The sequence below is a fragment of the Rhea americana genome, unplaced genomic scaffold, assembly GCF_003343005.1.
Source record: "Rhea americana isolate MKP2758 unplaced genomic scaffold, rheAme1 scaffold_27, whole genome shotgun sequence".
In the NCBI taxonomy this organism is placed as follows: Eukaryota; Metazoa; Chordata; class Aves; order Rheiformes; family Rheidae; genus Rhea; species Rhea americana.
Window position 1 is genome coordinate 6,236,991 of NW_028186390.1, and position 11,520 is coordinate 6,248,510.

Here is an 11,520-nt window from a genome sequence, read left to right on the forward strand (position 1 = left end):
TTTTTTAAGGACAGGCTTGTGGAGAGAGAAATCATTTTGGTGTTTCTCTCCAAACCGCAAGTCCAGGCAAGCACTTCCCTGGGGGAGCAGGGATGCAGCCTTCTGGGCTGGATGCTGAGGGTTTTAGCAAAGTGCAGGCACTCAACCACTTGCGTGTAACAACATGGACTCTGCAGGGCACAGGCCAAGGGCATTAGTTGTTTTTTTCTCCCCCCCACAGCTGCCTGGGTTCCGGAAATACACTGCTCTTCCAATATGGCCAAGGCCACCCCCAGAGAGCACTGGCTGCAAAACTGCGGGGAGGAGCGCAGAGAAAAGCACATACAGCCCCGGGATCAAAGCCTCGTTTGGGGAACTGCAATATGAACCTTATCCGAACAGGACCACTCCGTGGTGTGGAAGGAGGGGCGGGTTTTTATACAGGAACCTTCCTGCTCCAAAGCCATCTCCGCTCTGCATGTGCTAGCGATGGCTGCGCCTGCAAAGCTGCARACCAACTAACCCGCTTCGCAGCAAGTCCAGCCCTTTCCTGTGTGCAGATCCCTCCCAGGTTTTGCCTGCCTCTTCCTTTCTCCACATCCGCCACTGAGTGGCCTTGGACTAAGCAGAAAGAGTCCCTGGTGGGTACAGAGGTGCTGCAGGAGGAGAGAGGACACCCTGCTTGCGGTCGCAGTCATGGTTCCCAACGTGCGGGCGTCTCTGCCCTTCCTGCCCACCCTGCTCTGCTGCTCGGCCGCCAGCCTCCTGCTGCTGCTGCGATGGCGATGGCGAAAGGGGCTCTGGAAGAAGGTGAAGGAGGCTCAGCAGAGGCACGATCGGGGCTTAGCACAGATGGAGAAGGCTGCACTGGGCTTTCGGAAGCAGGTGGGTACAATAAGCTTCATGGGGGGGCTATAAATATGCAAACCACCCCCACCTACCTTGTATAAGCTCATCACCTAGCTCAAAGAGGTCCTTTTCCCAKGAGCATGCAGGGGGTGGTGGGTGTGGAGCCCCTCTTGCAGGCRGTGGGTTTGTGGCTTTGCAATGGACGATTGCCAGGCAGGTGGGAGGCTGCCCGGGCTGGTTCTGTGGAGCTTGCAGCAGCGTCAGAGGTTTGCCTGGGGGTGAAACTGGGTCCTGGCTTATTTTCAAGGGCTTGATTTCTAATCAGGGGGATTTTCCTCCTAAAACCTGTGCATCCCTGCACTTGCTAGAAATGCAGGCACCCCCTTCAGTGGAAACCCCCCTGGGGAGTGCAACAGAGAAGAGGAGGAAAAGCTTTGTGGGAGTGCATGGGGCTGCCCGAGCAGAGGAGGGGGCGGGCAATGGGCAGCAGAGCAGGTGTCAGCAAAAAATAGCTCAGAGCAAGAGGAGAAAAACTTCTGCTTCTCATTGGGAAATGCTGTTAGTGTTCCCTGGCCTCTTCTGCCTCAGTAAAATGCTCAGTCTGGATGATAAGGAGGCAGTAGGAATTGGGGAGAGGGAATGTATTGCAGGCAGAGGAGGCCAAAGTGCAGCTGCCCAGGGACCGTGCCCGTAGGGCAGGGGCGATGCCATGGAGACAGGGAGCTGCTCGTGTCCAGCTGGCACGTCCCGAGATCCAACTTGTGTGCGCCGCTTCTCTCAGGCGGGCCAYGGTCCCGCCCAATCGATGGTATGAGCAAACTCGCTCGGGCTCAGAGCCCAGCTTGGGGAATGAAGCTTGCTGCTCTCTCAAAATATCTAGAACACAGCAGGAAAATTTCTACTGGCTCAAAAATGACCCCTGTGCTCCCAGCAGAGCCTCTCAGGCTGCCGTGGTGACACCAGGAGAAGAGCTGGTGCCAGGGACAACTTCTTTCCTGGGTGGAGCAGCATCTACAAAYACAGGGCCAGTACACACTGCCATTCACCAGGGAAAACTGCTGGGCAGAGCCTGTTGGCTCACTGCAGCCTGTCTGAACAGGGTTTTGTGAAGATTTTCTCCTGAACAGCAGATGCAGGGTGAGACCAGTCCATCTGGGAGTTCACAAACTTTGGATTTGTACTAACTTTGCGAGTTTTTTTTTTCCCCCATACTCACCAGGAGCAGGACTACAGTCTCGAGGCAGGCATTGGATTAGGATCATTTGACCCCTGAATGGCAGATGTTTTTAAGATGAGCATGAAGGGGAGAAGCAGAGCCCTTGGCCCAGCAGTTGAAAGAGAGGTGGGTCATTCCCTGTCCAACCTTTCCCGTAGAATCCCTCTGTGGACATGGCCTCCATCCTCTCTCTGTCCTTGCCGGAGCTCTCCAGGAAACTCCGTGATGGCTCTCTCCCTCTGGAGCAGGTCTTCTACGCCTATGTGGGCAAGGTAAGGAGCACAGGTGGTATCTCTCCAGAGCTGGCACTGATTCCACTGGGAGAAGCCCAGTGAGAGAGCACTGCCTGGTTCAGACACTGCTGAGCTGTCACATCTTGCCAGGTGGTGCTGGCTCCTTCAGCATGTTTCTATGAGCTAAGGAGATCTGGGTGTCTGGCTGCTACAGCTCTAGTCTTGACTTGAAGAAAGGGGGGGGCAGTAAGCACAGCATCTGGGAAGTCTATACATATTTGGGGGCAGGTATAAGCTATACCTTATAAGCTATACTTATTAAGATGCTGGGTGATGGTGTGTCTCCTCTCCCCTCCATGTCTAAGTGGGTCAGAAAACTTCAAAGACTCAGTGTGCGGCTTCATTATCTTATTTTGCCAAAATGCCCTGATCCCTCCTGGGTTTACGCTTTGGGTGTTGCTATTTTATGCAACAACAGAAGCACAATCAGGGGAACAGCAGTTTGCATCCTGCCAGGGTGAGTGTCTGTTGGGACACATCCATTTGTACCATCCTACACTATGGTCCCCCTGCATCCAGAAAGTGTTTTAGTTTGCTGTGAAAATACCTTGTAAAGAGGTGCAAAGGGCTGCCCTGACATAAAACTGCCTGAATGGGGAGATGGGCAAAGGGAAAGAGGCAGATGCCCCTTTCAAAGCAATGGCTGTGCAATAGCACAGGCTGCATCTCACCTGTGGGCTTTGCCGGTTTCCCCTAGGCCCTCCAAGTCACCAGAGAGACCAACTGTGTCACAGACTATCTGCAGGAAAGCGAGACCCAGCTCCAGCACGCAGCACAGCTAAGACAGCGGGGTTTGCTCTACGGGGTGCCCATCAGCATCAAGGACAACATCAATTACCAGGTACTGCCAGTGTCACATGTCCCGAGGTCCCCATGATTTCAGGTTTGGCGCTGGGGAGAGGTTTGACCTCCATGTCTAGCTGCACTGCAGCACTTGCTGTAGAGGATGTGGGGTGCCCCTGCCCTGCCAGGTGACAGGGATTTGCTGCCTGTCTCCCACACAAATGGGAAAGGCTGGTCAGATCTATTAAAAAAAAAAAAAAAAAAGCAGTGTGTGTGCTGGATGTGGGTGTCCTCACAGCTGCTTATGAACCACTCAGATCAATGCTCTGATTTATTTAGGTATTTCCTGTGCTTCAGAATATCCGGTCAGTCCATAAGAGGGTGGTGTAGGGCAGGTACCATCTGCAGCTTGGCCAGTAGCGTGGTTCCTGAGCACCRTCCTTCCCACAACAGCTGTGCTGCAGCCCTGTGACCTCTTTTCCTGAGCAGAGAAAGGGGAGGAAATGGGATGTCAGCAAAGGAGTGAGAAAAGCCACTTTGAAAGCAGCTTTCCAGCACTTACTGTCTCCCCTGGAGACCTCAGTCTGCCTGCCCTCCGTGKGACGTCCCTACACGAACCAGGGGGACGGGTAGTGGAGATGCATGCCCAGTGTATTATGTAAGTGGGTGCTTTTGGGTGCTGAAAAGGCCTTCCACATTTGTGTGACAACCACAGTGCTGAGGAAGACTGCCAACCTCCGTTTGGAAACCTCTTTGTCCTCCATTCCCAGGGCTACGACTCCACTATGGGGTTTGTAAAAAACATCAATAACCCTGCGGCAGAGGACAGCGTGCTGGTGCAGGTGCTAAAGAGACAGGGGGCAGTTCCCTTCGTGAAAACCAACGTCCCTCAGTCCCTCATCAGGTGGGTGGAGAGCTGCCTGCCCTCTGCAGCGGTGGGATTCCTCTCTYCCCGGCCTCACATAAGGATTTCTATCAATTACAGTCTAATTCTCATTTTCCCCTTCTTTTTAAATGACACCRATTTCCCTTCCTTAGTCTAAGTTTTAAAGTTACTCAGGATAAAAAATTAATTCTAATTCCAAACGAAATAAAGAAATGAAAGAGGAGAAGAAGAGAAACCTGCCTTGCCTTCCTGTGCTTGGTGTTTCTAAACTACTTTTTATCTGACTAAACCCTCAGAGGCAGTTCTTTCTGTTAGGCAGACAGTGCAAATGCCCCTTTGTGGAGGGGGAAGCTAGTTAGCTACTTAAGCTAGCAACCTTAAATTATCCTACCCACCAAAGCTCCTGAAGTGTCTGACAAGACTACTCTCAATACCATTGCTGTTTGAGTGCTTTCCCAGTCAGCAGCCCCGCTAGCATCCATGAGTCCTGCTACTCTGGCAAAGCTCCTCCGTGGATGACTATTGCTCAGCCCCTATGAACTGCCTTCTGTAGTTTTGAGATGATCACTGGCCATGTGTTTTGGCTTTTTTCCTTTTTTTTTTTTTCCATCTTTCTCTTTTTTTTTTTTTTTTTTTCTTAAAGAAAAGCCATATGAAAGGCCTGCCCCCAGGATTATCAGATGTTACACTGGTTGCTGGGGGAACCCAATGTTCAAGTATCACTGCCAGTTGCATTCAGCCTATTCTCATGCAGAGGCTCACGCTCTGCCATCCCTCTCACCATAGGAGGGCCCAGACCTGCCCTGGGCAGGTTGCTTCAGATGGCCAGTGGCCCTCAGTACCACCTGAATGGAAAGTCTTCCCAAAAGGTTTGATGCATTTGTGCTGCCAGAGAGTGTTTCCTTGGTCTGGGGATGACTTGGCACTAAAATGCGTTGGCAGTGAATTCAAGTACTTGGACCACTGTGAAAATGCTGGTGGTCTTAGGAGTTTTTGAGAAGCTCTCTAGAACTAAGTGATGTCAATGTAACAATTAGTGAATTGGCTATTTATAGAGGCTTTTAAAGCCAGCCTGTGGCCTGTGTGTCTTTGATGTGACCTTCCATGAGCAGGTATCTACATTTTGCTCATCTACACTCTCTCTCTCTCTCTCTTTCTCTGTAGCTATGACTGCGAGAACTTAATCTTTGGTCAGACATTCAACCCTCTGCTCTACATTAGATCCCCTGGAGGCTCCTCTGGTGGAGAAGGGGCACTTATAGGAGCAGGTGGTTCCATCCTGGGCTTTGGGACAGACCTCGGAGGGAGTCTTCGTTTGCCTGCTGCGTTCTGTGGGATCTGTGCTCTCAAACCCACCGGGAACAGACTCAGGTACTACAAGTAATGCAGCTGCCCAGGTGAGACCTGCCCTGCCACCCCACTGACTGCTATGTCAGGATGCTCCAGCTTCCCTCAGCAAAGGGAACGGTGCAGGGCTCATTTCTCCCCTCTGCCCAGACAGACACTTCAAGGGGGCTGTATGGAGGAAAGCACCGTTCTGAAACAGGAATGCTGCCCTAGAATGGAGATGGGGGAGGCTTTCCAGTCCCTATGTTAAGGGGTCATTCTTGACTGACAGGACATAAGTCATTTTGACCTAGTTTGGATCCCTCTCTTGTCTTCCTCTTGGCCCTTCATTGTCTGACCTCTGCATTTGCTTAGGAAGGGCAGTGCTTTTAGTAGCACTTGCTAATGCTTGAAGACTTTGCCTTCTCTGAAAACTGCTCAACTGCTGTCTCTTATGTGTCTTTACTTCACAGCAAAAAAGGAGTCATTTCTGGTATCCTTGGGCAGAAGTCAGGTAGGAACTGATGATTGCCCTCCAGAGAGGGGAGTGGGGCAGAGATGGGAAGCACCATAGCTGGGGACCTTCTCCAATACTTTCAAAGAGGGAAGGAAGGTTTCCTTCCAGACACCCTTTCCAAAGGCCAGCCCCATGTAGTATCACASAGCTGACACAAGGCAGCCAAGTCAGACATGGGAGCCTTCCCTAGGAGACTCACTGCACCTTGGATATTGATGGGGCAATTGTACAGTGCTTGAGATGTGCCCTAGAACAGGCAGGGTGTTGCACTGCAGCTGCACTGCACAGGTATGACCAGAAGGCCCAAACACCCTGGTTTTCCTGGCTACATGGCTGTAGCTTGGGCTACAGGACCCTTTATTCCCTGAGTCAGAAACTAGAAGGCTCTGGACAAAATGTCTGGGTACTTATCATTGGATAATGATTCTGGGTCCATAGCCACTGCAGTGAGGGCTTGTGGAAGCAGGGTTTTGGCAAGGACACAAGCTCCTGTGCCCCTGGACACAGTGCCCTCTGAGAAGGGCAGGCTGCATCTTGCCTCCCACTACTTCGGCCAGCCATAGACCTGTTGGTGGGAAGAGCAGTGCATGTGTCTCCAGCTCAGCTCTCAAAGAGCTAATGTTGCTAATGCTAGATTGGGTCAAAATGATATCAAGGGGCCCTGCTTTTGGAGGACATTCTCTGTGCAAGCTGTGTACTTCCTCAGAAGACGTTCTTCCCGACCCMCCAACCATGAATGCTCTTTCCTGATCTCCTGCAGTGGTTGCAGCAGTGGGGCCAATAGCAAAAGATGTGGAGAGCCTGGCACTGAGTATGCGGGCGCTGTTGTGCGAGGACATGTTCAGCCTGGACAGCACAGTGCCCCCCCTTCCCTTCAATGAAGAGGTAAAGGACTCCAGACGGGGAGGATGAGCTCAGAGAAGAGCTGCCTTTGCTTAGTCTCAAAATGCCAGTGGCTCATGGGAGCCATCCGGGAGCCATTCCAGCCTGTCGCATGCTGCGGGTGGGCACGTGGGTGAAAATTTTACTGCTTTCCAGTCTTGCCCTGAGGCATGGGTGTGCTGCCAGCTGCTGACATTGCTGGTGCCCTTCCAGCTGGAGCTCTCTCTTGTTCCACAGGTGTATTCTAGCACGCAGCCACTTCGCATAGGCTACTATGAAACCGATTTCTTCACCATGCCGAGCCCTGCCATGAGACGTGCTGTTCGGGAGACAAAGCAGCTTTTGGAGGATGCGGGTCACACAGTAGGACATTACATTAACCCCTTGCACAAAGATCAGGAGTGAAGTGGAGAGTGCAGATTTGTGCTCTCTGTTACCCTCAGCAAGATTTTGGAAGGGTTTTTGTGCCTTTGGCCATCAGGCAGCCAAGCCCATCCTGTATCTTTTGAATTATCAATTGCTGCTCAAAGGGAAAGCTGCATTTTTTGTGGGATGGATGGTTGGGATGGGGGGGACCTGGTGGCCTCAGATACCAGAGGCTCTCTGAGGGGTTCATGTCAAGAAATCCTCAGGYGGTCAAAAGAAACCCATCTCAGGGCATTGCAAGGCCTGAATGGCTTTTCCTACCCAGTTGTTGTGCCTGCGGCACTGACTTCTCTTCTACTGTCCTTTCAGCTGGTGCCCTTCAAACTTGATAACATCAACTACTTCATTTTTAACTTATGTGTCAGAGGATTGTTTGCAGATGGAGGCACCTCATTTTCTAGCAAATTGTAAGTATAGCTGGGAACAGCTCAGTGTGATTGGTGCCTTCTGTGAAAATCCTCCCTTGCGGGGGGGGGTCTGAGTTTCTCAAACAAATGATGAATTAGATTTAGGTCTGGTTTGGTACTGATCAGGTGACAAGGCTAAATAGGTCTGCTCTTTGGGTGCTGGATCTGGAAGAGGAAGAGCTGAGTTTTGTTCCCAGCTTTGTTGCAGATACCCTGTATGAGTTTAACCTTGCTGTGCCTCAGTTTCCSCATTTCAAGGTGTCTGAGGCCAGTGTCTGGATATGGGAAGCAGACCCACTGGAAATACATAGTGGCTGATGATACTCATTCAGATTTACGGGGAAGTTTACAGACAAGCATTTCAGCTGAGCCTTGGGTTTGGGAGAGTTACCAGCATGTGACAGATCAGAGTCAGATGCTGATATCCTATAAGTGCCCAAACACCATGGGAATCAGGAATGCAGAGGGATGGACAAACTTGTTTCTGYCACTTAAATGCACTGTTCAGGGGGGTTGGCCATGCAAAAGCTGATCTACTGTAATTRCTTTCTTTCTTTTCAGCAAAGGGGAGCTGAACAGAAGCGGCATTGGGCTGCTTTTGCGGTTGTCAGGAATGCCAGACTGGCTAAAAACTCTCCTGTCCTGGATTACCAAACCCTTCGTAAGATCCGTTTCTTCYTAGCATAGACAGTCAAGCAATAGCTGGTGCATAACTCATTTCCTTATTGGAATGAGGCTTTGTTGCGGGGAAGGCTCCAAGGCTTTGCTTCCTGGCTGTGTTCAGACACATCTCCTCCAAGCTGGAGTGATGCCATTTCTGTTCCTCCTGTACCCTTTTTGGGGAAAATCCACAAGTTCTGCCTAAGCACTGAGTCAATCGCTTGTGTTGGTGCTAGAGCTGTCTAGGAGGATAAGGCTGTAATTAATGTAACTTCTTTTCTTTGTCTTTTGCCTCCTCAGATGCCCCGATTGTCGAGTGTTATAAGAAGCATGAGAGTAAAGTGAGTAAATCTGAGCCAAAGCAAACGTGTAAAGATTTGAGTTTCTCTTCTGGATTTAAAATTTAAACACCAGTGTTTTTTATGTTAGGGATACTGCACAGTCAAGTGCATCTGAGAAAATGTAAGCCAATGATGGGAGCAAACAGAGCAGAATTATGCCAATGCTATAACTCTGCAGGGTTTGTCTTCTACTACTGATGATGTTAATGAGGACAGGAGCTCACAGCCTCTTTCTTACAAATTAAATGAAACTTGCAGACATGAAATATTCTGTTAGCTTCAGCGCTGGTTGATGCATCCATCACGCTATGAACTAGGGGCCACGTAAGACAGAATGAAAGGCAAATGCACAGGAATGGAGGCTGGCACTCCCCTGCTCTGATGCCAGTGTTAAGCTGCCAGTGGCAGGAAAGCACTTGATTTCCGTAGCTCAGAGGCTGTATTTTGCACTGTGCCTCCAAGACTGTCCCCACATCAGTGGATTAGTCTGTCTCATCCAACATGGCCTTTTAGAAGAAGAGTCACCGTCTTGCAAGAGATGCTTGTTCCCCTGAAGGCACTTGCATTTCTCAGTCACAGAGCACTTTGGGGAAGATGCTCTGGCAGTTCAATGGGAGGGCTGAAAGGGACTGCAGCCAGCTAGTAAATAAGGTATAAAGACTGAGCTACTTTGCTTCCTTTTCCAGCACAGTGGAAGAGCTCTGGAGTCTTCACAATGAGATTGAGGTAAAATATCACCATTTGGGTGTTGGATGTTTCTTTCGTTCTTTGCCTCTTTGGGAAGAGGTGGATTCAGTGGCCACCAAGATTAGGAGACTATCAAGTCTCTATCAGCCTGAGACCCTAAACGTTTTTAGGGTAAAACATGCCAATCTAGTATATTTTCATTCACTTATTTTCCCCTTAAGTATAATAAAATCAGCACCTGCATCTTGCAAGCTGATGGTATTTTGGTAGGGACAGCTAGAGATCCCAGAACAGAGCAGGTCCCAGTGTACCAGACTCTGTACAAATATGTGGTAGGAGCTGCTGCTTCTCTCCAATTCCACACAGTCTAAAGAGACCAGATGAGCAGTGAGAGGAGGGGCTGCTTTGCCTAAAGTCACCCATCAGATTAGTGGCAGAGAAGAGAACAGAGCTGGGGTATCCCAAGGCCTATCTCCATGGATCACRCTTGCTCCTGTAAGGTTGTCTTCTACCCTGTAAAAATTGTTGTGCAGCTTTCAAAAGCAAAGGAGTAGCAAAAGAAGCTCCCATGAGCTTCTTTCCCACCCTGGCTGGTCCCATGTGTGGCCTCAGCGATTTTGCTTYGCTCCAGGGAGCTACATGTGTATATATATACGCAGGTTTTTCTAAGTGGAATCACACAGAAGTGGCTTCATTTTCACTAGGTAGGAATGTATGTCATTCCAGAACTGATCTCACTTGGATTTGCAAGGTTTCTGCACACTTAAAAATTAAGGCCACACACAAAAAAGGCATTCCTTCTCTTGAATTAGTGTTTAATTTTTTTTCTCTTTCCCCCTCTGGTGTTAACAGGGGTGAGGGCACTTTGGTTGCAGAGAGGGCTGCCAGCAGAACAGCAAAGTGTTGCTGGATTTTTATCAGGCTCGGACCTGACGTAACTTGCCCCAGAATCGGTGGCTGCTCCTTGGGAAGGGCCAGAAGCCAGGCTGAGAGCCAAAGGAGAGGTTTTGGCTGGCAGCTGGGTGGCAGCATCTCTACCTCACTGATCAGCAGTATTTTTGCTCCTCAGGAGTCTTGCCACAAATTCATCACCCAGTGGAAAAAACTGAATCTGGATGTCATGCTTTGCCCTGTGCTGAGCCCTGCTCTTCCTATTGGCTTCCCTAGGAAGCTTCCAGGTAGGACTCCCTGTGGATGCAGGAGTAATCAGCCTTAATCCTTTAACTCCAGTGTCCCCCTCCTGTTGCACTTGCACCAGTTTGAATGGGAGATATTGTCCTTAACTTCTCCAAGGCACTGCTCAGCAGTGGGGAGAACTCAGCTCTTGGGGGTTGCTGAAGGTCCAGCCTCTTGGATGAGCCCCACAAAAACCACCGTGGTGCATGAAGGAGCCAAGGGGCAAGATTTGCTTCCCACAGCCCCTGACTTTTCAGTGCAAAGGACCTGTTAACTAGAAGAGGCTTTGGGCATTTGCCATAACTGCGTGCTACAGTAGCCTTCACATGCAGAGGGCTTTTCCCCATGATAKGCTGGTGCTGCGAGCTTGCCCTGCTCTCCCACAGTGGCAGTCAGCTACACCATCCTGTATAACTGCTTGGACTTTCCTGCTGGAGTGGTCCCCGTCACTGCTGTGACGACCAAGGATGAGGARGAGCTGAAGGACTACAAAGGGCACTTTCAGGACTGGTGGGACCGGATCCTGGCGAAGGTGAGTACCGCCATGTCCCTGAGGGATGCAGGCATGCCTGGCCCATTCCATAGACTGCTCCCTGCCCTCACCCCACTCTTTCTGTGACAGGGCTTTCACAACAGCGTGGGGCTGCCTGTGGCTGTCCAGTGCGTGGCGTTGCCGTGGCAGGAGGAGCTGTGCCTCCGACTCATGCGGGAAGTGGAGAAACTCACTCAGGAGAAAAATAAACTCTTCTGAGGCCTGCACATCCGCCAAGAGCGGCATCCGAGCAACACCTACCGGCGCTAACAGTGGTACAAGCCATCGTTTCACTTAATTAACGCACAGGACTCTCTACCACCTCTGAGGCTACACTGATAGCTGTGATGGTTGCTCGTTTGGGGGTCCAAGGGGAAACTGAGGTGAAGTTTTGGCAATGATTGTCCTAATACAATCTTTTTCATTATTGAAGTCTGTTATTTCAAGGGAGGTGTGCTCGTGTTTTGGGTGGGAATTAAGTAATGCTCTCAACATGCTCCAGGGAAGTGCAAGAAAGTGATTTTTATGAACGTGGAAACTGAGGCACAGGTTTTGTGCAA

At 50.4% G+C, this 11,520-nt stretch overlaps 1 protein-coding gene across 1 annotated transcript; it reads left to right on the plus strand.

Annotated features, from left to right (window-relative positions):
* Positions 1 to 547: 547 nt before the first annotated feature.
* LOC146594156 (fatty-acid amide hydrolase 1-like) lies at positions 548 to 11,392 on the plus strand. Its single transcript, XM_085308096.1, has 15 exons — positions 548 to 864; positions 2,203 to 2,316; positions 3,035 to 3,178; positions 3,891 to 4,024; positions 5,171 to 5,377; positions 5,806 to 5,846; positions 6,610 to 6,734; positions 6,969 to 7,094; positions 7,467 to 7,564; positions 8,126 to 8,225; positions 8,525 to 8,565; positions 9,252 to 9,291; positions 10,322 to 10,430; positions 10,815 to 10,960; positions 11,051 to 11,392. The coding sequence occupies exons 1-15, from the start codon at positions 676 to 678 to the stop codon at positions 11,177 to 11,179; spliced, it is 1,743 nt and encodes a 580-aa protein (XP_085164222.1). The 5' UTR covers positions 548 to 675; the 3' UTR covers positions 11,180 to 11,392.
* Positions 11,393 to 11,520: the final 128 nt, after the last annotated feature.